Source organism: Dama dama, chromosome 3 (assembly GCF_033118175.1).
Source record: "Dama dama isolate Ldn47 chromosome 3, ASM3311817v1, whole genome shotgun sequence".
Lineage (NCBI taxonomy): Eukaryota > Metazoa > Chordata > Mammalia > Artiodactyla > Cervidae > Dama > Dama dama.
In genome coordinates, this window is record NC_083683.1 from 28804256 (window position 1) to 28830802 (window position 26547).

At 34.9% G+C, this 26547-nt stretch overlaps 1 protein-coding gene across 6 annotated transcripts in view; it reads right to left on the bottom strand.

The window, feature by feature from the left end:
• The window catches only part of PPFIA2 (PTPRF interacting protein alpha 2), a 329308-nt gene extending 305683 nt beyond the window's left edge, over window positions 1–23625 (bottom strand). For all 6 annotated transcript variants that reach the window (XM_061125227.1, XM_061125217.1, XM_061125256.1 and 3 more), the window contains exon 1: window positions 23218–23625. In XM_061125227.1, coding sequence (XP_060981210.1) covers window positions 23218–23298 — 81 coding nt within the window. In that variant the 5' untranslated portion in view covers window positions 23299–23625. The remainder of the gene's footprint in view (window positions 1–23217) is intronic.
• Between the last annotated feature and the right edge of the window lie 2922 nt (window positions 23626–26547).

Sequence of the window (26547 nt, forward strand, 5' to 3'; positions counted from 1 at the left end):
ATTTTGTGAGGCAACTGAGTTGTCAGCCTGCAATGTGGGATATCTGGGTTTGATCCCTGGGTTGGGAAGATCCCATGGAGGAGGGCATGGCTACCCACCCCAGTATTCTTGCCTGGAGAATTCCCATGGATAGAGGAGCCTGGTGGGCCACAGTTCATGGAGTTGCAAGAGTTGCATAGGATTGTGCAACACAGCACAGGTGAAACTACAGCTATATTGATTGTACTATGTCTAAAATGATTCCTGTGCTATTTTACAGGTGAGAAATTTTACCTATAAAATCTCTATGCATGTACACATACAAAATAAGAAAATTTCTATAGCATCAATTCTTTAGTCTATTGGTAATTCAGAGGAACTCTGTTATTAGGTGGAACTGTAGCTCATCCACAGTTCATAAGAGAAAGCCCTTCTTTACAGTGGTTTCCCAGCTAATAAATAGAAAAGAAAATATAAAGTTACTGTTTCATAACTGTCAAAGAAAAACATGACGTTCAATGACCATGGATCCTTGAATGCTAAAAAAGTGGGGTAACTATTCTAGAATAAAAGAGACTAAAAAGACAAAAATACAATGTGTCATACTTGATTTGATTCTTCTTCAAAAGAAAAAGTCATAAAGGATATTTCTGGAACAGCTGGAAAAGTTTGAACTGTGTATTAGGTGATAGTGTTATATTCTTACATGTGTCGTGACGGTGGTTATAGAAGAGAATATTTACTCTTAGGAGCTCATGCTGAATTGCAATGAATGTATACAACTTACTCTGAGATTGTTCAGAAAAAGGAAAAATAGATATACTATGACCAAATATTGCACAAAGAAACTATTGAATCAAGATATGGTAATTCAAATCTTCATTATACTATTCTTTCAATTTCACTGTCTTTTGAAATTTTCCATAACAAAAAGTTGAAATATAAGTGCCAAAACTTGAATGGCCTGAAATGGGCATAATGACAATACATAATATAATATTTATATTCAATTTTAAAATGTTAATGAAAATTAATTGCTAACCTTTTTGGAATACAACACCCTATTTGAGATTTCTCTATCTTGGCGTTAGTGACATTTTGGATAGCTGTGTTGTGAGCAACAGCCCTATGCATTGTAGAATGTTTAAAAATATTTCAGCTTGTGTCCACTACATGCTTGGATATTGTCCTTTTACCCTTCACCCTGAAAAAAAATCCCTCAGAATGTCTATAAACATTGTCATATGTTCCCTGGGGCAGCAAAATTTTCTCTGGTTGGGAAACACTGCTTTATATGTTGATTTAAAAAAAAAATTTTTGGCCATTCCTCCAAATTGCTACTTTTCAGATATTTAGAAAATAAAAACTAATTCATTATTAATATAAACGTTGTTTGTTAAAATCCAACTCTTCCCATTAAACACACTCAAAGTATGTCTCTACTCTGATACTTGTGGATAAAAACGGTTGAATGGATTGCTAAAAAAGAGTATTTTTAAACATGCAATTTTAAAATGCTTTTATGATAAAGCCTCTAGCAAATTTTTTAAAATAAAATCTTGTCTTTTCCCACACCATTATTCTGAATAGAGATCAAACAAAAATTTTTTGGCCTGGTATTTAAATCTTGCTGCTTCTAGTAAGAGATATTACAATTATAATTTGGTCCATGGCAAATTTACTAGGATAAAGATATAGGCACTTGGAACAAAAATTACCACCAGAACTGTGTATAAGAAGCTTTTAAAAGCATGCATATTATTAATACATACAATGACTGAGATGCATCTCTATAGGTATTAGGTTGAATGAAAGCAGGTATTCTCACAAGGTTAAATTATGTATGATTCCATTTACATGACATTCCTGAAGGATAAAAGTACAACTATAATGATGGAGAACAGGTCAAATTGCCAGGGGATAGAGACAGAGGAGAGTTGGATGACTTAGTGATAGCAAGAGAGGGTTTTTCAGGTGATGGAATGGTTCTGTACCTGAACTGCAGTGGTGGTTACATGAATCTATATACATGTTAAAATTCACAGAATGGTATACAAAAAGTCAGTTTTACTGTTGTTGATTTATAAAACATAATAAGAATTTTCTTATAATCCTAATTATAATCACATAAAAAATTCAATGCTTAATAAAGCATTTTCTTTTTCTAGAAAAGCCTTTTAGTTGCTTAACAATAAGGGTGAGTTCCCTGGTGGCTCAGATGGTAAAGGGTCTGCCTACAATGCAGGAGACTCGGGTTCGATCCCTGGGTGGGGAAGATCTCCTGGAGAAGGAAATGGCAATCCACTCCAGTATTCTTGCTTGGAAAATCCCATGGACGGAGGAGCCTGGTGGGCTACAGTCCATGGGGTCACAAACAGTAGGACATAACTGAGCCACTTCACTTTATTAACACACTATATGTAAAGAAAATACTTAAGGAAAATTAACAAAAATTCATAATCCAAATTAAAAAATACTTATAAAACATATAATAGGAACTAATGTATTGTGGGTGTTCATTTGAAGGACTGATGCTGAGGTTGAAACTCCAATTCTTTGGCCAAATCATGCGAAGAGTTGACTCATTGGAAAAGACCCTGATGCTGGGAGGGATTGGGGTCAGGAGGAGAAAGGGACGACAGAGGATGAGATGGCTGGATGGCATCATTGACTCAATGCACATGAGTTTGGGTGAACTCCAGGAGTTGGTGATGGACAGGGAGGCCTGGCGTGCTGTGATTCATGGGGTCACAAAGAGTCGGACACAACTGAGCGACTGAACTGAACTGAACTGAATATAACCTGGTTGATATCATAAGAAGGCATCGATAAGCTTGGTTAACTAATCTATTAATTAAATGAATGATAAGTTTAATTAAATGTCATACTCCAAATGTCAAATATGAGTATCTTTAGATCATCAGGTTGTGCTGCATGTTGGTGGGCAGAAACAACACAGACACTCTAGTCTTCTAGCGCGAGTGCTAAGTTGCTTTCAGTCGTGTCCGACTCTTTGCGACCCCATGACTGTAGCCCGCCAGGCCCCTCCGTCCATGGAGTTCTCCAGGCAAGAATACTGGAGTGGGTTGCCATTTCCTTCTCCAGGGGATCTTCCTGACTCAGGCATCAAATTCGTGTCTCACGTCTCTTGATTGGCAGGCAGGTTCTTTACCACTAGTGCCATCTGGGAAGCCCATGCATGGTCGTTAAGTTCCCAATTATAATAAATGGTGACAGTCACAGACCTAATGAAGAGAAGGGGTACCAGTCAAAGCAGTAGCATCATCTGGGTTTGTCTTTTCCTTATCACTGACTCCCTAAGGGATGGATGCACAACTGTATCACATTCTCTGTAGTTGTGAGGAAACGGCCAATTTCTTTCTAATAACAATATGACAGTGTTCTATACTTAGACCTTATGTCATCATTCTGGAATGTCAACAGTCTATGTGTGTCCATTTAAATGATGTTTACAGACTCTGATTCTTCTGATTTTTGACCCATACTTAGTTTTAGCGAGACTATCTCCTCAAAGGGGAAATAACACAGTTAATACTAAGATTTCACAAGTTGTCTCTACTCCTAGGCTCTTTCTGGTAAACTTGAATCCCCACATTCCATTCTGTCTCTAAAATCAGAGCCTTATCCTGGTGATTTTGATCCTGGGTTTGGTCTGACAATCACAAACACTTTCTTCACTTTCCCAAGAATTTATAAGCCCCTTATGGAAGACAGAGAAAGAGCAGCATGGTTTCAATCACTGATGCTAGAAGGTTCAGAACTGTTAATTACAATGCTCCTGTGGAATAGCAATTCATTATAGTCCTTAAATGTATTATTTTTGAAATGTCTACTGCTGTTAAAGAAGTTTTAGTTGACCCCAAGATCCTAGAATGATCAATATTTCTTTCTAACTTAAAAGCACTCTAATATCTTAACTGAAAGGAAAAATTAATCCAATCTGTATACTATTCTAGGCTGGAAGCATTCTCAGCAGGAACTGTACCTCTGACTTTCACCCTATCATTAGAACTTTACTTAATATGCCTGATCTGTGATCATGATTTTGGCTTGCAATTAGACAGATGGTATTCAATTGCACATTTAATGTTACATCTTCTAATATTGCAATACAAAAATAGTTATAATGGGCTGCATATCCATTTTCTGTAGACACCCAGGAAAAATAACTTTCACATTTCCTCTTTTATCATCTACTTCTGTGCAGCCAGAAGGTTGCATGTCACGCCTTACCATCTGTTGATGTATTGCTTATTAATATATTTTTGTTTTAAACCAGGGAATTAATGGAAAATTCTAGATAATAAAAGATTCTATTTAATAGCAATTTATTATCTTTTTTAAGAAATTAAAATATATCTAAGACTAAAACTTCATGAACCATTATTGACTTTTTTTTTTTTATGTTTCAGAAGGACCACCAGAATTTTAAGATTTCTTGCTTAAAAAAAAAAAATCTTAGAGAAATCCCACTGAATAGAAAATGGTAAGAATTTAGAGGAGGATTATTCTTATTTTTATGCCACAGTGTTCAACTTCCCAGACATAAATGTTTACATCCTTCTATTAAGACTAAATGAACGCAATGATAATAATTTGCAGTTATCAACCTACCAATTACCTCTTTAGGAATATGAGCCTTAGAATAGCCTTCAACTTTCCAGTTCCCATGAACAAAATACAGATTCATTTCTACCTGTATTTACCATGATACCTCTACAGACTTTGTTTTTCTTGGGGGAAGAAACCTTATTCCCCTGAGGCTTACATTCATGTCGAATTACAGAAACAAAGTCCTAATTTAATTTATTCTTTTGTGCTTCACACTGCTCTTACATTTGCAAAGCTTAAATTGCTTTGGTAAGGCTTTGTGTTCCTGAGGTTAGATGACAGGAAACACAGTTTCTTTTGATGTTTTCTCCTGTTTTCATGGAACTGTATCAAAGCTAATTTGAATGCTAAACAAACTAAAACAAAACTGGTCTTGGTTCTGCCAGTTTTATATATATATATAAAAAATATATATATACACATATGTATATATATTATATACATATATGTATATAATATATATCTGCCAGTATATTATATATACATATATATATATAAATTATTTTCAAAATATGTAGGAGGTTGAAGAATATCCTCTAGATTTAAGTATGCAATGTTTGTGAGATCACTGATTTTAAAATCTCCCTAAGATTGTTAAATTTCTCTTTTACTGTAGATTTGTGAACTTCCACTTAATAATTACTTTTCAATATTCCCATCTCCAAATGGGAATAGTTCCTGAAAGTAGAGACAAATGTAGTTAAGAAAACTGGAAACTGAGAATTTCATCAAAGTGATGAGGACACCAAAACAGAGAATATGTCACACTCCTTTTCTCACTAACTAGGTCTTATGACAAAGCAGAGAGTTATAAATCCACTACTACTCCTGGACAGGCAACTGGCACAAACATGAGAATCTATGAGATATTTAAATTTCCACTTAAGCTTGTCAATCTCAGATCATACATATTAACCTTCCTTATAGAATAGATATTTATGAAATATTGACTTTGTGGTCAGCATCAAAATAGGCTTCAGTTAATAAAAGTGAGCAAAAACATACACGGGCTCTGTTCTCTGGAGTTTTCAATTTAAAAAACCCAATATATGTACGTGTACAATTATATACTGAGATGACTAGCATCAAAGAAAAGAGTGTGATGCTTATAAAGTTGTAAAACAGAGGAACTTGACATGATGTAATGAGTTTTCAATAGCTGTTTTACTAGTTAGGATAAGGTTCAGTTGATATAAAAATTACAAAATAACAGTGACAGAAGCAAGGAAGAAGTTTACTGCTGTCTCAGATAAAAGACTGATAGATGTATGCGGTCCAAGCTAATTGTGGAAGTTCCAATAAGACAGAGGCCCATATTCCTTCTCTTTTTTTTTTTCTCTCAATTTGAGCATGGGCTTTTACCTCATCATCAAAAATGACTGTGTGAGCTCCAATAGTCAGCTTTGCATTCCAACTATCAATAAGGAGTAAAGTCAGGAATGACTTTACTTTCAACTTTTTGAAAGAGCTTCCTAGAAGTATTGCACAAATATTCCTATTACATCAGTGGGTAAGAACTTGGTCATATAGTCATACCTAGCTTTGAGCAAGGATGATATAGACACATAAGATATCACTAATTAAGAACTGAGCTACTTAAATAGAGAAGATGAAAACAATACATATTTGGAGGCAAGCAGTACCTATCATAACTTGCCTAGGAAAATGACTTTGAAACTGAGGTTTGCAGAATGCATAAATGTTAACCAAATGGTGGGAGGAAGGGGAAAGTGGAGAGAATTCCCGGCTGACACACAATCCACATGATTACATCAGCCTCCAACGCAGCTGGACATAGACTACTTGTATTCAGTATTCTTTTAAGTAAGAGAGAAAAGAACTTCTCTCTTGTAGGCAATGCTATTTTGAGAATTTAGAGATGTGCAATTCAGCTGAATCCTAACTGTCTCTAAAATAACAGCCTTTGCTAACCCCTCAGATAAGTTCCAGGTTCTCTATTTTACTATTTTGAGCCTGGCATTAACATTATTAATGTTTTTTGCTTTTTTACTAATTGCATTAGGTTTACTCTTATGAGTTTATATAAGCTTCTAACATTATTACAGATACATAAGGAAATAAATCTGGTCAAGTTCACATAAATGTCATCAGAATGAATACATATATATATATATATATACACACACACACATATACATATATATATATATAGACACATATACATAAACATTCTATAAGAGGATCTGCTTGAAATACTTTTTGTTGAGCTATAGCAAAGATTTTGAAAATGTTTGATAATAAAATCTCATATTTCAGGAAATATTTATCCAAAAACTTATGCTAAAATAAGTCAACTCAAGTACATATGTTTTCTTCTGATATATACATTCTCCAAAAATATCCCCGCCAATATATTTTTTGAGGAGAGGGGGTTAGAAATGTATCAAAAACAATTTCAAATACTTTTAGTCTAATCATTTGTTTGTTGACAAACCCAGAGTTGACTGGTATAGTTTTAAAGTACAGCTGCCGATACTAAAATTTCACATAAACACTATCAAACCTCAAATATGAGAATTCATGCTATTCCAAATGTTGTTAGGATAATAAAATGCATTACTAACCAGGCTATTTTAATCTGTATATTTACTTAATAGAGGTTCGATTTTCTTCCACGCAAAATGCTATTTTATTCGAGGAACATAAACATTAGTATATTTTATCTTTCATAAAATAATTAACTACCCAGATTACTAAAATAAACATTCCTCTGCTTTGAAAAAAAAAACACATAAATTAATTAAAATATTCCACCGTAAAAAAAAAAATCCTATAGAAGGTTGCTTTTTTTTTCTTCCAAATTTTCTCTTTGGACTGGTTATCCACTCCCTGAAATACTTCTGTCCTATGCATAATCATAGCAAGCAAACATGACCTTCAATTGCATGACTTTTTTACTAAGAAAAGTCATTGCTAAGTAGCAGAGAGCACATAAATATTTATTTAATTCCATAAAATGAGATTACACCAGATGAGCTGCCAGAAGAGTACAAAGAAGAAAAGTTAAGGTACTTGCTGATAAGCAGTGTATACATGTATTTTGTAAACATCTTAGAAAAGACTTTCTGAAAGAAAGGCCAATGAAATAGTTTTCATTGAAAGATATTGATGCTGTAAGACTGAAGTATTTATGAAGTAAAACAGGGAGATAAGTGAAAAACAAAGATAAATTAAGTGGAGAAAGAGCAAGTTGGTTTGGGTAGAAAAGCTCTGTGAGGGGTGATGAAATATATATATAGACAGAATGGCTTACAACGAACTTGCTTAGAGATGACAAGGTTGCCTCGGCGGTTGTGTTAATCATCTAGTCCTAAATCGAATCCTAAAATTTAATGTCTTAAAACAAAAGTGATTATTTATTATCTCATTATTTTGTGAGTCAGGGATTTGGGGATGGCTCAATTGGGAAGTTCTACCTCGGGGCCTCTCAGAAGGTTGCAGTCAGAGACTGATTTGGGCAGCAGCCATTTAAGGCTTGACTGCACTACCAGGGGATCCACTGCCAATGTATTTCAACTGCATGGCTGGCAAGTTAGTGCTGGCTCTTGGCTAGGGACCTCAGTTCTGCGGGCGCCTCTACAGGGCTCCTGGAGCACCCTCACAGCAAGGGAGTTGGCTTGTGAACAAGTAAGTCCAAGAGAACAAGGTAGAAGCTACATGACTTCATAACCTCATTTCCGAAGGCATATACTTTTACATACACCACACTTTATTCACATAAGGGCAGTTTTAATTTAATGAAGGAGACGTCTACACAAGAGGTATGCATTTTAGGAGGTGAGAATCATTGGTGGTTATTCTCGCAGTCAGAAACCAAATCAGGGATCAAAACATCTACCTCTGCTTTATTGATTATGCCAAAGCCTTCAACTGTGTAATCACAACAAACTATGGAAAATTCTTTGAGAGATGGGAATACCAGACCACCTTACCTACCTACCTGAGAAATCTGTATGAGTGTCAAGAAGCAACAGTTAGAACTGGACATGGAACAGTGGACTGGTTCCAAGTTGGGAAAGGAGTACATCAAGGCTGTATAATGTCACCCTGCTTATTTAACTTATATGCAGAGTACATCATGAGAAATGCTTGACTGGATGAAGCACAAGCTGGAATCAAGATTGCTGGGAGAAATATCAATAACCTCAGATATGCAGATGACACCACCCTTATGGCAGAAAGTGAAGAGGAACTAAAGAGCTTCTTGATGAAAGTGAAGGAGGAGAATGAAAAAGCTGGCTTAAAACTCAACATTCAAAAACCAAAGATCATGGCATCTGGTCCCATCACTTCATGGCAAACAGATGGAGAAACAGTGGAAACAGTGGCAGACTTTATTTTCTTGGGCTCCAAAATCACTGCAGATGGTGACTGCAGCCATGAAATTAAAAGACACTTCTCCTTGGAAGAAAAGCTATGACCAACCTAGACAGCATATTAAAAAGCAGAGACATTACTTTGCCAAAAAAGGTCCATATAGTCCACATAGTCAAAGCTACGGTTTTTCCAGTAGTCATGTATGGATGTGAGAGTTGGACTATAAAGAAAGCTGAGCGCCGAAGAATTGATGCTTTTGAACTGTGGTGTTGGAGAAGACTCTTGAGAGTCCCTTGGACTGCAAGGAGATCCAACCAGTCCATCCTAAAGGAAATCAGTCCTTAATATTCATTGGAAGGAATGATACTGAAGCTGAAACTCCAACATTTTGGCCACCTGATGCCAAGAACTGACATTTGAAAAGACCCTGATGCTGGGACAGATTGAAGGCAGGAAAAGAAGTGGACGACGGAGGATGAGATGGCTGGATGGCATCACTGACTCGATGAACATGAGTTTGAGTAAGCTCTGGGAGTTGGTGATGGACCGGGAAGCCTGGCGTGCTGCAGTCCATGGGGTCGCAAAGACTCAGACACAACTGAGCAACTGAACTGAACCTCCGTACTTGGTGGTTTACCCATTTTTTAACCTTCATAAAATTCCTGAGATATAGGTTTTACTGTGTTCATTTTATAGTGAGAGGACTAAAATTGAGTAGTCGAATAACTTTCCCAAAGTCACACAGGTGGCAGGATATATGTTGATCTGATTTCTAATCTTACGCTCCTTCATCCATGCCATGAAGTCTCAGAAAATATTGTCCATTCTAGGATGATTCTGCTGGATGAAATGATGTCTGCATGGTGACTGCTGCATCTCTTAAATACAGCATAAAGGGCAAGAGACAGAGATATTAATCAGCACAAATAATGCAGGTACTTTTAAAGCATTTGTTTTTAAAATGTATTTAATGATGATACTTATTTTATAATATTAGAATAAGATTGCTATCTTCTCATTGAAGCTAAATTCAAAATAATCTTGAGACAGCTATTATTGAACTTTAACCAAACACAAAATAGTACTTTTCTTCATGATGGTTTTAACATAATTTTCCTATGAACTTGTAACTTTGAACTTGCAAATCTATCTTGACATAAGCGCAGATATTTTATGAAAGCAAAGTGATACTTCATAGGCCTTATTACTGATATTCAGCTGAACCCATAAAGATAATTATCAAACATACAAGGGGTGTGTTCTTGGTATTCAAGAATTAGGTAGTCAATGAATAGCAATCATATAACACCACCTTTCTAATGAACATTTATTACTTTAATCAAGTTCTATTTTGATTTTAATATTTTTTAAATAGGACAGATCACATTTATTGTGGTAGATAATTTAAAGGTTTTATTTCATTTTACACAGCTTCTGGGTTACAGACAAATCATTAACTACTAACAGATGAGTATCATTCTTGACACATCAATATATTAAGTCTGAATTGGGAAATTCCCTGACAAACACATGCCCTAAAGGATATAGAAGGTAAAGGTCATCATTAGTGAGGGCCAGTCCTTAATATAATTAGCTTATTTTAATACAAAAAAAAAAAGGTTTGGAATCTTCACAATTAGTACCTCAATTGGAGTTATAAATTGGTCCAAGAAGAAATAACTAAATGACTTTATCAGAACAAGTAAAAATCATGCCTTTCTAAAACAGAATAATTATTTATAACTAGAAGAAGGCCTTGTGAATATTTAACCTTCTACCCAGCAGTTGTCTTTCAAATAGAAAGTACCATTTATAGTGCTGAAAGAACTCTATCTCCTGTCCACTGTTTCTCAATGTGTGACATTTCTGCACTGACATCAGTTGGAATTCTGTTTAAAAATGAAGAATCCTTGGCCCTTACCAGATTTTCTGAATCATCTCTGGGGGTGGTAATATGGTAGCTTGAATTTCTGGATAATTATGTATTCTAAAGTTTGACAACCCCTACAACAGCTCTAAGTATTTTTATTATGATTCACAACAGAGGAAGAATAAAATAAGCTGGAGTCAATAACATAAAATCTGAAAGCCCAATTTCAATTCCCAGAGAGAATTTGCATTGACGGCATGAAGTATTATAGCCTTGGAAAACAAAGTATTTCATTCAACTATTTGATACTTTAATAAGAATAATACTAAAAATTATGCTGTAAGAACTACTATGTTGTATCTGTATGTTTTGAGCCCACAGTAAACAATTCACTTCACCTTAATGACAACCCTTTGAGGACAATATTCCAACTGCATTTACAGATGAGACAACTGAATTTAGACTATGTCACCTGTTTAGTAGGTGGCAGAGAATGATTAATACTTAGGTCTGACTTCAAACTGCTATACAATAGCACTATAACTGGAGTGGGTTGCCATTTCCAACAGTCAGTAAAGAATCTGCCTGCAATGCAGGAGATCCAGGTTTGATTCCTGGGTCAGGAAGATCCCTTGGAGAAGGAAATGACAACTCACTTCAGTATTCTGGCCTGGAGAATCCAATGGACAGAGGAGCCTGGCAGGCTGTAGTCTATAGGGTTGCAAGAGTCAAACACAACTTAGCAACTAAACCAGCACCACTACTACTCAAACCTGATGACTTTAGGAAAATATTAGATATTCAAGAAAATTGAAGCTGATGTACAGCGTGGTAAGATAGAATATCAAACAGATTGAAATGGAACACCTAAGTGTCACATGCAGTTCACATGAAGTGCATTGATCCTGACATCATTTAGTAGACATTAAATAAGAAAGAATATATTTATTTAAAATTTCGGAATGTTTTAAATTTTTTCTTCCAAAACTTTTACAACAATTATTTTGTTAATTATATCTTCTCTCCACCAAATAAACAAATAAAATAACATCAAAAATAACATACACATGTGCTCACAGGCACATGCGCATACACACACACTCAGGCAACTTAATGGGGTTAATCACCTATCTTCTCTTGGATAATTCATATTTTATAGTCACAACGTCAAGTTTAATTGACATAGTCTCAACATAAAGCTTGGTATAAAAGGTAACTTGTAACTTTTGAGATAATGACATGTATCCTTTATATAATCAGATATCTGTTAAGCACACACAATTTGTTCACCTAACAAATATACATGGGGAAACAGACACACCTACTTAAATGTTGTGTGTGTGTGCTCAGTCTCTAAGTTGTGTCCAACTCTTTGCAACCCCATGGACTGTACCCCGCCAGGCTCCTATGTCCATCAGATTTTCCAAGCAAGAATACTGGAGTGAGTTGCCATTTCCACCTCAGGGAATCTTCTCGACCCAGGGATCAAACTCGTGTCTCCTCATCTCCTGCATTGGCAAGCGGATTCTTTACCACTGAGCCACCTGGGAAGCCCCTACTTAAATTAGATTGGTGTTAAATAAGTAAGCGCAGCATTTTGCAGGATCTCACCAAGGATGGCGGTGAACCTAACTGGGAATTGTGACACATTCATGAAAGACACATATTGCACATGGTTTGAAAGAATGAATGAGTTTGGAATGAACAAGTAGAAAAAGGGGAAAGAAAGTTCTAGGACCTCTGAGGAATATAGAGATGCAATTGCTATTTTTTTTTTTTTTTTTTGTCTTAAAAGAAGCCTAAAATATGTTTGAGCACCACAGTCTTTCGATACCTCATTATATAAATATAATGTATACCTCATTACAGTATACCTCATTATAGTAAATAGAAAATTTGGGGACCTAGGTTGAGCAAGCCAGGTAGAAGGTTAATAGATATAGATAGATGATGGCATGTTTATGGTTAAGTGAGATCCAGGTTGGATCAAACAGACTTTATCTCTCTTGACTTTAAATCTTGGGAATGGAGAGAATACATATAGAGTTAACCTATTTGGTGGCAGCACTGTGAAGAGAATGCTCTTCAATTTATCCCAGTACAACAATCCAAAGCTGTTCTGATTCATATGTCCTCTTCTCCAGATTGTCTTCTCTGTGCGCTTTGATGCTTCCTATCTGCTTCCTACGCTCTATATTTCTCCTTAGCATTTATCAACATCTAACACACAATACCGGAGAAGGCAATGGCACCCCACTCCAGTACTCTTGCCTGGAAAATCCCATGGACGGGGGAGCCCAGTAGGCTATAGTCCATGGGGTCGCGAAGAGTCGGACATGAACGAGTGACTTCACTTTCACTTTTCAGTTTCACGCATTGGAGAAGGAAATGGCACCCCACTCCAGTGTTCTTGCCTGGAGAATCCCAGGGATGGTGGAGCCTGGTGGGCTGCTGTCTATGGGGTCACACATGGTCAGATATGACTGAAGCGACTTAGCAGCAACATACTATACATTATCCTATTTATTTTACTATCTGTTTCATTCAACTAGAATATAAGCTTCATGTTTCACTTACTCACTGCTACACATTATCCTATTTATAATCCATTTCCCACCCCCCACTGAATATAAGGTGATTTTTCACTTGCTCACTAATTTATCCAATGTACAGAATAGAACCAAGCACTTAATTGACTGCATGAGTCAATAAAAGTGCTTCCCATATCATTCAAATATTTCTCTTTTGAATAACATACCACAGTCAGTTTCTGTTGCTTGTAAAAGCCTTAACTGAACTGTGTTTTTAAACGTATAAAATGCTTTCAAGTACATTTTCTCATGTCAACCCTGGAAAATGTATTTATTATTCTCATTACTTAAAGGTGAAGAAATTGAATCTCAGTGAAGTTTAATAATTTTTGTATATGTACACATTTCAAGTTATAGATATGAGACTCCAACAGTCTCACTTGCACCCTGCTTTTTGTACTCTGCCTCATTCTGAAAATCCCCAATACAAACGTTCCATTGAGATGTCACTGACAGCTACCCACTTCTGTGTTTTATCACTCCAACAGACTCATTTTCTATATTCAAGTGAAACCTCTTCTGTTTTTATTCAGACTCACGTATTCCTTAAATTTTCTCACCACGTATGCTGAACAACTTCATTGTATTCAAACCAAAAGAACATTTCTTTTGAGTGGCAATGAAAGTGAAAGTGAAGTTGCTCAGTGGAGTCCAACTCTTTGTGAACCCATGGACTGTAGCCCACCTGGCTCCCCCATCCATGGGATTCTCCAGGCAAGAATACTGGAGTGGGTTGCCGTTTTTTTCTCCAGGGGATCGTCCTGACCCAGGAATTGAACTCAGGCCCCCCAGATTGCAGGCAGACTCTTTACTGTCTGAGCCACCAGGGAATCCTAGTGGCAGAGATGGTGTCTTTTTTCCACATTTCTTTCCCTGATTACATAACATCCACAATTTTGTCCACCTTTTCTTCAAAGATCTATTTTTCAATAATAAATTGTGTTGGCAGCATTCTGTATTAAAGATTTATCTCTGTACTTAATTTAAACTGTTGTACCATAATAGGCTATATATAATGAAATTATATTAATGTAATGTGAAAAGTAAGAGTAATTTTCTGGACAATGTAGTCTGTGGCATTCCATGTATATGATTGTAATGCTGACCTTTCCCCACAAAGGCACAAACTCTCCTACATTTTCTTTAGCTTATAATAAGTTACTATTGTACCCTTATTACTTACAATGTTTTATTTGCTCCATTTAATCTTTAATATTACATACAGGCAAAATATTTAAATAAATTTGAGAATTACCTACTAGTGCTAACTATACTAACTTTATTTCAGTAGTAATATTTCATGAGGTAAACAACCCTTTAAATTTATATTTTTAAAGAACATCTATTCATTCTACTTACACTTTTGGAGAGCTTACTAAGTGCCAGGCATGATAGAATGCTCTGGGAATCACTGTTAAATAAAGTATAATGTCTCAGAATTTATGTTTATAACAGTATATTATAGAAACACTGAGTAATTTTTCAGTGATTTTTTTTCCTTAAAAAATGAAACTTCAATCAATTACTTCCTATGTTCATTAAGACTGAAGACTGACCCACACTCAGACAGTTCAACCTTAATCTCATTAGCACTTTGATTGCTTGATTTTTTTTGCCACATTTGCCAATATTTATTCCCATTCCAATTTCCATTTAGGGAGATTAACAAGAAACTCATTTATTAAGACTGATCTGAAACTATGCTTCCAATCCTGGCTCAATTCTCAGTTCTACTTGATGTCTACTATTTCAGGCTCAGCCATCTTCCTCTCTCTTGATGTATTTTCACTGTGTTCACTTTGCTTCTCAGAAGATGAAGCATTCTTCCTTCCAAGGCCAAGGCTGCGGTTCTTCCTCCGCCCTCACCCTTCTTCATTTCCCTAGTTCTCTCTACCCTCTGTCGTTACATATGTACACGGTGAAAGGAAATACGTAGTTTCTTTCTTGTTTTGCAAAACCCTTTTTGCTTTAAAAAAGAGTAAAAGTTGAATGTTTAGGATATAGTAAAACAACAGTCATTGCTCTTTTCAGAATACCAGGCTAGTTCAGGAATGAGACTATTTATGAAAGTCTCTTAGAAGAACTATTTTTTTCTTCATGATCACCATCATCATAAGGTTCTACTGAATAAGTATATGAAATTACATAAATTATAATAGTATTATCTATATAAACAACCTCAGATATGCAGGTGATACCACTATAATGGCAGAAAGTGAAGAGGAACTAAAGAGTCTCTTGAGGAAGGTGAAAGTGGAGAGTAAAAAAGCTGACTTAAAACTTAACATTCAAAAAATGAAGAGCATGGCGTCCAGTCCTATCACGTCTGGCAAATAGATGGGGGAAAAGTGGAAACAGTAATAGATTTCATTTTCTTGGGCTCCAAAATCACTGCAGATGGTGACTTCAACCACTAAATTAAAAGACGCTTGCTCCTTGGAAGAAAAGCTATGACAAACCTGGACAGTTTATTAAAAAGCAGAGACATCACTTTGCTGACAAAGATCCGTATAGTCAAAGCTCTGGTTTTTCCAGTAGTCGTGTATGGATGTTCTTGAAAGTGAAAGTCACTCAGTTGTGTCTGACTCTGTGACACCAGTAGAGTTGGACCATAAAGTGCTGAGTGCTGAAGAATTGATGCTTTTGAACTGTGGTGCTCAAGAAGACTTGAGAGTTCTTGGACCGCAAGGAGATCAAACCAGTCAATCCTAAAGGACATCAACCCTGAATGTTATTGGAAGGACTGGTGCTGAAGCTGAAGCTCCAATACTTTGGCCACCTGATGTGAAGAACTGATTCATTGGAAAAGACCCTGAGGCTGGAAAAGATTGAGGGCAAGAGGAGAAGTGGGCAACATAGGATGAGTGGTTGGATGGCATCACCAACTCAATGGACATGATTTTGAGTAAACTCTGGGAGACACTGAAGGTCAGGGAAGCCTGGCGTGCTGCAGTTCATGAGGTTGCAGAGTCGGACACAACTCAGTGAATGAACAACAACAACACATAAACCCTTAACATCAAAGTATTTTCAGAGAAACAAACAATGTGCTATTATTATTTTTGGATAATTTTCCACAAGGCTACTCTTTATGAGTTTTGAGCATAGAAATCTGGTGTTTTGCTCATTATCACTGAAGTCTGGCATAATGGGGATATAGAACAAGGTGTGTCAAATGACTTTACAAACTAATATAAAAGAATTAATTTTAAGTACTCTTCAATTTACACACAAATTCATTCATTCAGAAAACACATATAATCTATACGACAAGCATCAGGCTAGGTGTCAATAAACAAATACAAGTAGTTAAGTAAAATAAATTCTATGCTTTTCTGGAGTTCAGGGGATAATATTCAATGGCAGGGCTGGCGGCGGGGGATGCCAGAGGGGGCTAAAAGGAAGCGTTAGTTTCCAAAATGTATTTACAAAATAAAGCAAAGACACACACAAAGAGGCAGGAGCATCTAAATTAGATTCAGAGGTGATATTCAAGGAGAGGTAATTAGGAAAAAGCTTTCAAACTGTATTTGCAAAATAAACCAAGCACACACACTCCAAATGACAGTAATTCTGGGAAGTCAGTAGGTTCAAGGATTTCATGCCCAGCCCCACCCTTCTCCCCCATTCTCCTCATTCTCTGCCAAGGTTGTTTCATCCACTTCCAGTTTCCCCTACCCTGTAAACAGATGACTCCCACATTCACGTCTACTCTTCACACAGACCTCTCTCCTGAGAGCCAAGCCCATACTTCCAACTGTCTCCTCAGTCTGCCCAAAACCAAACTCAGTACATTGTTTTTCAAAGCTGCTCTTCCTCTAAATTTCTCTCTCCCTCAATAGAAACTTCGGAGGTAATCTTGCCTTCTACTGTCTTGTCTCCTATATTCATATGTTAATGAATTTTTAAAATCTATCTCCCAATGACTTTTCCCTCACCTTAACATCTCTTAGTTCATACCCTTGCCACCTCTAGTGTGTTTTGCAGACCCCACCTCTGGCTCCTGCTGCTGCTGTGATCGCGGCTTATTGACCTCTTACTACACATGGAGCACTATGCTCCGTGCCTTAAATATTTTACCTTAAGAGAACCCTAATTAATGTCCCTACTTCCAGTTTCCTTCCCCTTCAGTCAATACTTGAAAGCTTAAAGTTATTGTAGCTAAGTATATAAGTAAAATATATCTGTGGACCTCATGCTGGGAATTTCCTATGGGGAAGTCATTCTAGATGAGGATACATCCTTTTCCGTTTGTAATTCAATTCAACACCTATTTACTAATTACAGTTTTGTGCTGCACAATCTCTTGGTGTTAGTGATTTAACAATGCAAGGAAAAAAAAAAAATGAGGACACATGGGCCTGTTCTCACAGAACAGATAGCCTAGCCAACATCTATTGAGCAGAAACCTCTACAGATGGAAGAGATATGATCTCCTATGGGGAGCCCAGGAGCTATTCATTGTTTTCTATGGTTGGTCTCACTAATGTAAAGAGCATTCTTGTATAGACAAAGGTGTGTATTAAGTGAATATTTTCCCCCCTTGATTTCTCTTTTATTTTTCAGCACAATTTGATTGGCAATTTGATTACTATAAAAACATATTTCTAACTAGAAGAAAACTGTCAATAGGATTAAATGAGGAGATGTAACTAAACAAGAATCTCAAGTTTAAAAACTCAGTGAGTCTGTGATACAATGTTTTGAAGAAGTAGAGCTAAATTTCTATAAGTTTTTGAATTAATAGGCCAACAGAGGATTAGAAATTACATACCTTGGAATAATTTTGCTGATGTATTTAATCATCAACAATTTCAGCAGAAGAACATAGAGGAAAGAGTATGGAATTTTGGGTTCTAAAACTCTGGATTCAGACAGAAACCATGTTACATATATCTCGTATTATTAACAACTACTTAAGTACATTTTCGAGCTTCAGTTTTTTCTATCTTTAAAGCAGGGAAATCATAATTCCTCTAGTTTTTTTTTTTTTTTTTTTTTTTTTACTTTGGAAAGCCACTGAATAGTTTTTGCTGTCCCATCAACCAGCCAAGGCACAATCCAGTATTCCAACTAGATGGTAAATTGAAGCCTATCATTTCTCATTGAAAATCCTTGAACCCTAAGATCAAGTTCCTGAGGATCTGGACTTGACATTCAAACCTTCCTTTATATTTTTGAGTTTGGACATTGAATTTTAGCCATTTCCTGTCTCCAGCTTATGTTTTAGTTATATAAAAGTCTGCCTTTCCCACACACCAAGAAGGACATTTAAATTTGTCAGTCTACTTGCTTGAAAGGCTTCTTGTATTATCTCTATGATTATAATCATAATCATGACTGCATATAATTGGGTAACAGAGAAAAAGTTCAGTTCTCTCATTGAGCTGGGAAGTCTGCCTATATTACTCTATAACCCCAGAGCCAAGGGGTCTGTCTTATTTCTATTGGGCTCCTTTGCTTTCATTTTTTTAATTAAATATATAACATGTTCCAAGCATACTGATAGATATAATCAGTGCATTAAAAAAATATATCAACAGTAAGAAGTTAATATAATGTGCTTCAAATAATATAAGAGTAACAGTGGATTCCCAGGTATTAAAAAAAAAAAAGATAGAATATGAAAAAATCTGTTTTCTTCCCCTGAAAAGCCAGAATTACCTCAACCTCATATGATCACAAAGATATGGTGCCCCACACTAATTATCAGTAATACCTTTTGAGTGAAATTCTTCATGCAATTGAGATTTCCAATTTGCCTATTAATCTCCTACATATTTCAAGTAATAGTATCTGCTAAATGAAAAATTACACATTAAACAATTTTAAAGTTCTTTTGATAAAGTATGAAAAACCTCAATTACTAAGGAATTATAAATAGGTATAAAGAAAAAATCTCAAAAATGTTTTGTCTAGCTGTAAAATAAATCTATTACAAAAACAATGAAATTAAAACTTTTCTGAGAACCATAATGTAACTGTTATTTATTTTGAAGAACCCAATGGTGGTACTCAAAGGCTTAGTTTTAAATACATTTACCTTTAATTATCTTTAGCTATGTTTCTAATAATATATATGTCTCAACAAACATTTACATAGCTTAAATAAAAAATTATAGTTTTTGTGTTGAATTTTCAAATTTTAATCATTTACTCTCCAATAAGCCCCACTTATTATACATGAATAATAAGTATACCCATTTGCTAGGGATGCAGATTAATAAAATATTCTCAGTGATTAAAACAAAGCATATTAAGTACTCCTGTAGCGATATAAACAGGCAAATGATCAAAGAAAATGTACTTAATACATCATGAATAAATCAGGTGAATGAGTGAAGGCTTCATGGGGAGGTGGTATCTTAAATGAGTCTTTAAATAAAAACAACTTTGCAATAGACAGGTTCAGTGAAGAGGCAAAGAACAGAAGCATACAGATAATTTTTGGGGAAAGCAAGTCAAGAAAGCAGTATGTTGCATGAGCTCCAGATCAGGAAGAGCTTCTTTATAACAAACTAAAGAAATGAATTTTACTCTTTAAGGACAGGGGATATATAAAGTATTCTAAACATGGAAATGGCACATTAATATGTTTCCATGCTTTGTGACAAAGTGTCTTTCTCTTGTTTTCAGTGGGTACCAGCAGGCAACAGAGTCAAATACTTTCACACATTCTTGGCAATAAATGTTATTAATGCTAGGATTAAATGGCAAAGAAATATATCATAAGCAGAAATAATTGCTCTGTGGGTTCAATAGATCAAAACTGGTCCCATCAGAAATTAACTCCTTTGGTTTGAGGAAGTGGTTTGCACACCACTTTTGCTTTGTTTTTGAAAGGAGTATGCCATTTGTTACTTGCTGTGCCTGAAAGCTTGCATAGAGTTCCAATGAATAAAATAGGTAAATGTAGAATAAGGAAGCATTAAGAAGCTCAAAAGAATGTATATCTCCTCCCTACTGTCTCTAGCAACTACTGACAAGCACCCATGAAATCTTAGGATTCTGCAGACAGTGTGAAAACCTCTAGATGAAGATACTTAATTTCTAGGAGAAGACGGGTAGCTTGGTGGCCATCAGTACTTCTGGGAGAATTTACACATTATGTTATGATTAGTTTATCTAGATATTTAATAAAGTATAGTAAATAGTTTTACTTGCAGAAATAGAGCTACATATGAAATGATGTTAGGACATCATCTTTTATGGACATTAAAAAGAATTTACTGCATTCATATATATAATTTAATTTTGTTTTAAAGTAGGTTTCCCATTTGTACCTATTTGAGGAACATAAACTGACAGCTTTAATCCATTCAAATATTATAATGAATTTTAATTTTTGTCAATCAAAGATCATTCTAGACAACTATTCTCTAGAACTTGAATTTTTGGAGGCAAGTTACTAAATATATAGTGCAAATTGGGTGTTGGCATCATTCAAGGTGCAGGGACCTCTGAATGAAAAATGCAGATTCAAGTATTTTCATAGTATATAGATGTGAGATCTCACTTATAAGGAAATTAATTTAAATTAAGTGTTAGTCTATACAAGATAGTATTTGCACTTGTGAATAGAAGTATAAACGTATTTGGCTAAATTGAAATGCAATGAAAAATATAGGCTTGTAATTAGAATATTCTTCAGCTTCTTATTTGTCGTCTTTTTACCTTAAACAGTTCAGGTCAAATATGTTCTAAATCTTACTTTTAAAATTTGATATTGTACAATTTCAACAAAAAATGACAGGATAGTTTAAACATTTGATGAGAAGATGGAACTGAAACTGAATATTATTCATGCTAAGCTATCCTAAATGTTTTTGCATATGTTAACTCTTGGGCTAGAATAATTTTAAGAAGGTAAGCATTAAAATCTCAATTCCTTGATGTAGAATCATTTCAGAAACACATTTATGCCATTCCATAATGAGAACCATTTTCAAAAATTTAACTAATCATTTCCACAAGATACACTTTTGACAAACGGCCTGTTATTTTACAGCATCTCATTTCTCATGACAGTACTACAATCGAAGAAAGCACATCACCTTAAAATAGGCTAATGTATATATAAATAAGAAAGATATTCATGTATAATTCAGTCCCTTGAAGATAAAAGCAAAGAGTTAACTTTTATAAGCTGGTATATTTATGCTTTAAAAACCATCCTTCTCTTCCACCAAAAGCAAAAACAAACAATAGCAACAAAAAGTTAAACACACAGTGCCTGTTACCACAAATGTCAGGATCAAATACCTTTTTGTGATTTTAAAAATGTAGCAAAATAGAGCTCATATTTGTCAACATTTCTATTTTATCTGAAATCTTGGTGCTTTTTACATGAATTGTTATAACACCAGCAAAAAAAAGAAATGAGTGGTTAAAAATCATTCCAGTGTGTTTTCAAAGAAAATCACCTGTCAGGAAATCTGTCAGCAAGACCTGCTGAAAGAATTGTAAAAAGCCTGTCATGACTGAGCATATGGAATTTACTGACCCTTAAACTTTAAGAGACTGAAGCAGAATACCCAATGTCAAAAACTACCCCTAAGAGGCAGCTACAGGATATTGTAAGGAGTGTTTATATCTCAGTGTACGGAGAAGAAAAAAGTAATAATTCCGTACAAGAGCCCCAGGGCAGTTGCATTTTGAATCACTGCCACAATAAGCTGATCGCTACTGGGAAGCAAAAATATTCTGTAACAGCACAGACTTGCACTATCAGTAGACATCAGTGTAAAGCAGGAGAGGCAACAGGATTAAAAATAGAAGTATAAGAAGGAGGAGAGAGAGAAATTATATCTGCTGCTATTGTGCGCAAAGGCAAGAGATTTTAACAAATCATATGTGCATTTATTCAGAGCTCCTTTTTAGAAGACATAGTACCTCTACTATATTAATTCTCTAGGTCTTTGCATTTGCTTTTTAGTACATTATAACTCTATAGCTAAAATAATTAAATGCTAGGCTGTTCATATTCCCATAGTGTAAAATATACAGAGATGAGTTTCATTCCCCCTTTTAACCTAATGATGATATGATTGAACTAAAAAGTAAACCTTAGAACTGGAAAATGCAATTTGAGGATAAAAATGAGGTAGAATATGATTTACTTTAGACTTAACCATTTTCTAGACTGATGACTGATTTATTCAAAGGCAACTGAAAGTCGGTAACAGCTTTGTAGCACACATTTACATTTATATTGCAAATCATTTTGACTTTTTGATAACACAGAAAATCTTCCATCTTAATGAGTTTCTACTTTACCTGAAATTGAAAAAGCATACTAAACATGACACTTAAGCTACTGTATTATTGATTGTGTATTGCACTCATAAAAGTAAATAACAAGAGTCATGTTAAGCTATGTATATAAAATACAAAATTTTTCTAAGCCCACAGAACATAGTTTGCAAAGTTCCATAAAATGTCTTTTAATTCTATCTTCTCTGTAATATATCAGGGAAGTAACTTAATAACTTTCACCACATTATATCTATAAAGAACAATTTCAGGAGATTATCTCATAAACCCTATAAATATGATAATCTAGCAGATTTAAAAATCCTTGTGAAAATTAGTTCACTATTATTTTGCTTGAATTCACAGAGAATCGTAATGCTATCTCATTTCCATATCAAAAAACCTGGATTAAAAGGACATGCACATTTTCTACATCTTACATCCTCTTTAATACTTTCACACTTTGCAGTTTTCCTTCCCTTATTTTTTTTCTTTATTAAAAGTTGGACTATGTATTAACTCCCTAGGTAGTGAAGCCATTCAAAGCACACTTACTTGAAAAGTATAAAACCGGGTCCCATTAGGAGGATGCACTTTAGGGGAGCCAGAAACGGTGTTCATATCCGAGAAGATCATTTCTGATCAGAGAGACAATATAATCCACAAGGAGCTACAGATGCAGAGCAGAGAGCTTAGCGTACAGATAAATCCGTGCATGCATTGAGGGAGGCTAGAGTGTAAAATGAAACCTGCCCCATCCTTCTTAGATACACAGTGAGAGCATTTTGAATCTTTCTCCTACGTTTGAAATCTAAGCTGAAAGGTCATCAGCTACTGACCTTTTGTGCAGCTAGTTCTTTAGAACATACAGTGTTAAAAAAAAAAAAAAATTAAAACACCGAAGGGAAAAAGCAAGAAGCAGCAAATAAATGGAGCTTGTGCAGAATCTGGCAGTGCTGTGGACCTGCCCATCTGTTCTCAGTGATAATCACCTCCCTCCACCACAGTCTAGCAGAGTGATTATGCTAAATATCCTGGTTAACCAATAACATACAGTTTCAATTCAGGGAAACACGCACGGTGTAATTCTGAGGACCTCTCCTGACTAACCTGAAGCGTGTTTCCTACACCATTTAAAGATATATCTAGTAACAAAGCAGAGTTTCATCATGATTATTTCTGTACCTTTCTAAACCTCTTTGTTATTCCCAGTATTTTCAATATGATTCTAAATTTTAAAGCCTTTTAAAAAAAACAGTTCTTTTTAAAATGTATAAAATGTATAGATAAAATCATATTGTAGCTGGCTAAGACTTTCTGGGGCAAGGCATATAATTCAGTAACACTATATAATCTAGGCATATTATCAAATAAAATGTATCAATTATTTTTAATTTTCTGCTCTTAAATAACACCATGAATATGAATGTATCATTGCTTTCTTATTTCCCTCACCTTAATTTAAAAAATGATTTCACAATAAATACTTTACCAAGTACCATACATTTATTCTAAATAATTACAACTCTATCTCATATGCAGAAAATAATTAATAAAACATACTTTAGATACATGAAAATTTTGACCCAAACTCTCAAAATATTGATTATAAATATTTAGACTGTATTGTGATGCATGTCCATTTTTCTATGTCTTTTCACACAAATTATTCAGTCTGTCTAAAGGATCATATTCAGATGACTTTACACTTTTCAGAGGTAAAAATAAATGTTCCATTTACACATGGTTCAAAGGTGGAGACTTCAGGAAGACGGAGATTAAAATGAACCAAAAAAAGGTGTCTTTGGGAATGTATCTAAGATGACATAGTTATTCACAACCAACAACCAGGAACTAACGGTTCTGAATTTGAAGACTATAAAAGTAATATGTTGGTGATGAGCTCTTAAAACTTAAATTACTATTCCTTTTTACTTTTAAATTTCTAGTTATGATTAAAATTCATAATATCAAAGAGTAGAAAGTAGAAAGAAATTCTCAATTCCTGGAATTCCTATATTCTGGCAACTTATGTACGTAGTAGTACCAAGCTACTAAACAAATCAGAAGATAATGTGCTAAATTAATGGTTAATTATTAGGGGGATAATTTTAGATTTACAGAAAAGTTGCAAAGGCAGTACAAAGAGTTTTCATGTATCCTTCACCCAATTTCTTTAATTGTTAACATCTTACATTACTATATCTTTTTAAACCAAAAAACCAATACAGTACATTCTATTAATGAAACTTTAGACGTTGCTTGGATTTCACTAGTCTTTCCGTTAGTGCCGGGTACCACAGTTATTTGGTTTCTTTGCTTTTTTCCGTAGTTTCCTCTGGTCTGTGACCGCTTCTAAGCTTTTCCATGTTTTTCACAATCTTGAAGACTATAAAGAGTTTCTGGTCAAGTATCATGTAGGGTATCTCCCAATGTTTGGTCTGATGTTTTCCTCAAGATTAGACTAGGTTTATGGGTTTGGGAGAAGAACACTACTGGGGTGAAGTGTCTGTCTCATCACATCATATTAATATTATTGTGAAGCAACCTCACCACATCATATTAGGCATGAATGACATCCGCATTTTACTAGCGGTGTTAACTTTGGTCCTTTGGTTAAAGGAGTATTTGTCAGGTTTTTCAACTATAAAATTACTTTTTCTGTTTCCATACTCTACTCTTTGTAACTTGTTCACTCTATTTTTTGGAAGTTGCACACTCTCCAAGAAGAAATAGGGAGAGGTGAAGTTAAGCTTTACCTTCCTGAGGGGAGAGTATGTACATATATTATACTGAATTCTTCTGTACAGAAGCCTTGCATCTCTCCTTCGATTATTTTTTCAATCATTTATTTATGTAGGCATGAACTCAGGTATATTTATTTCATACTTTGGATTATAAAACAATCTATTTGATGCTTAAATTGTCCTAGCATTGGTCACTGGGAAACCCTTCAGGTTGGATCCTGTTTCCCTTTGATATGGTCCCATCTTTTTTTTTTTTTTTTAAGCACAAATGTTTCTTTTTTTTTGTTTTTTTTCTGGTGTAAATATTATTTGCTAAGATTACTTTTAGTGTCCTTAACTATAACTCTAATTACTACTGTAAGTTTCCTTGAAAAGTCTTGTTTTCCTTTTCCATTTCTATGTTAAGTAGCCGTATTACTTCATTCCTCAAATTAACTGCTTTTCCCCTTCTGATTTCTTAGCCCACATGGGATTTGTTCCATTGATGCTCAAATAACTATACACACATACTAGTTGTGGTAATCAGTGATGTGTGTGTATATATATATATACACACACTGTGTGTGTATATATATATATATATATATTGGTTCTTCCCTTTTAAAGATAAATGTTGGGATCATATTTACTCTTAAGCATGGGTTCATGTAACTCATGCTCCCCAAGAGTTCTGAGTGAAAAAATGTCTCAAAAGAGATAAAGAGAAGGATGCATGTGTGAAAGGCATGAGATGGCACAGAAGTAGAGTGATTGGGAAAATATGGCTGAAAATTTTGCAGGGCATAAGAAGTAACCCTGCTAGGTATTTTTTTTTCTTTCATATAGAAACATTTACTCAAGTGAAATTAGTGAAGAGACTTAGTCAACATCCTTTTCCTAAGAAATCCAGTGAAATTAGAACATACTTGTCTTCTAAAAATATAAGAAATGTAGAGACATATTCTCTTACTTATAGTTAATTAGTTTTCCAAATAGCTTTCCAGGATGATTGTGGCTTGTCAAGAAACTTCATACTTAGTTTGACTGCTTTTGAATTAAAATAAGACTATTTTTAAGTATTAACTTAAAAGTTTAAAAAGTACATCATTGTTCTGTAATATAAAATTTAATTCACTAATGGTAGTAATCATCAGTTTCC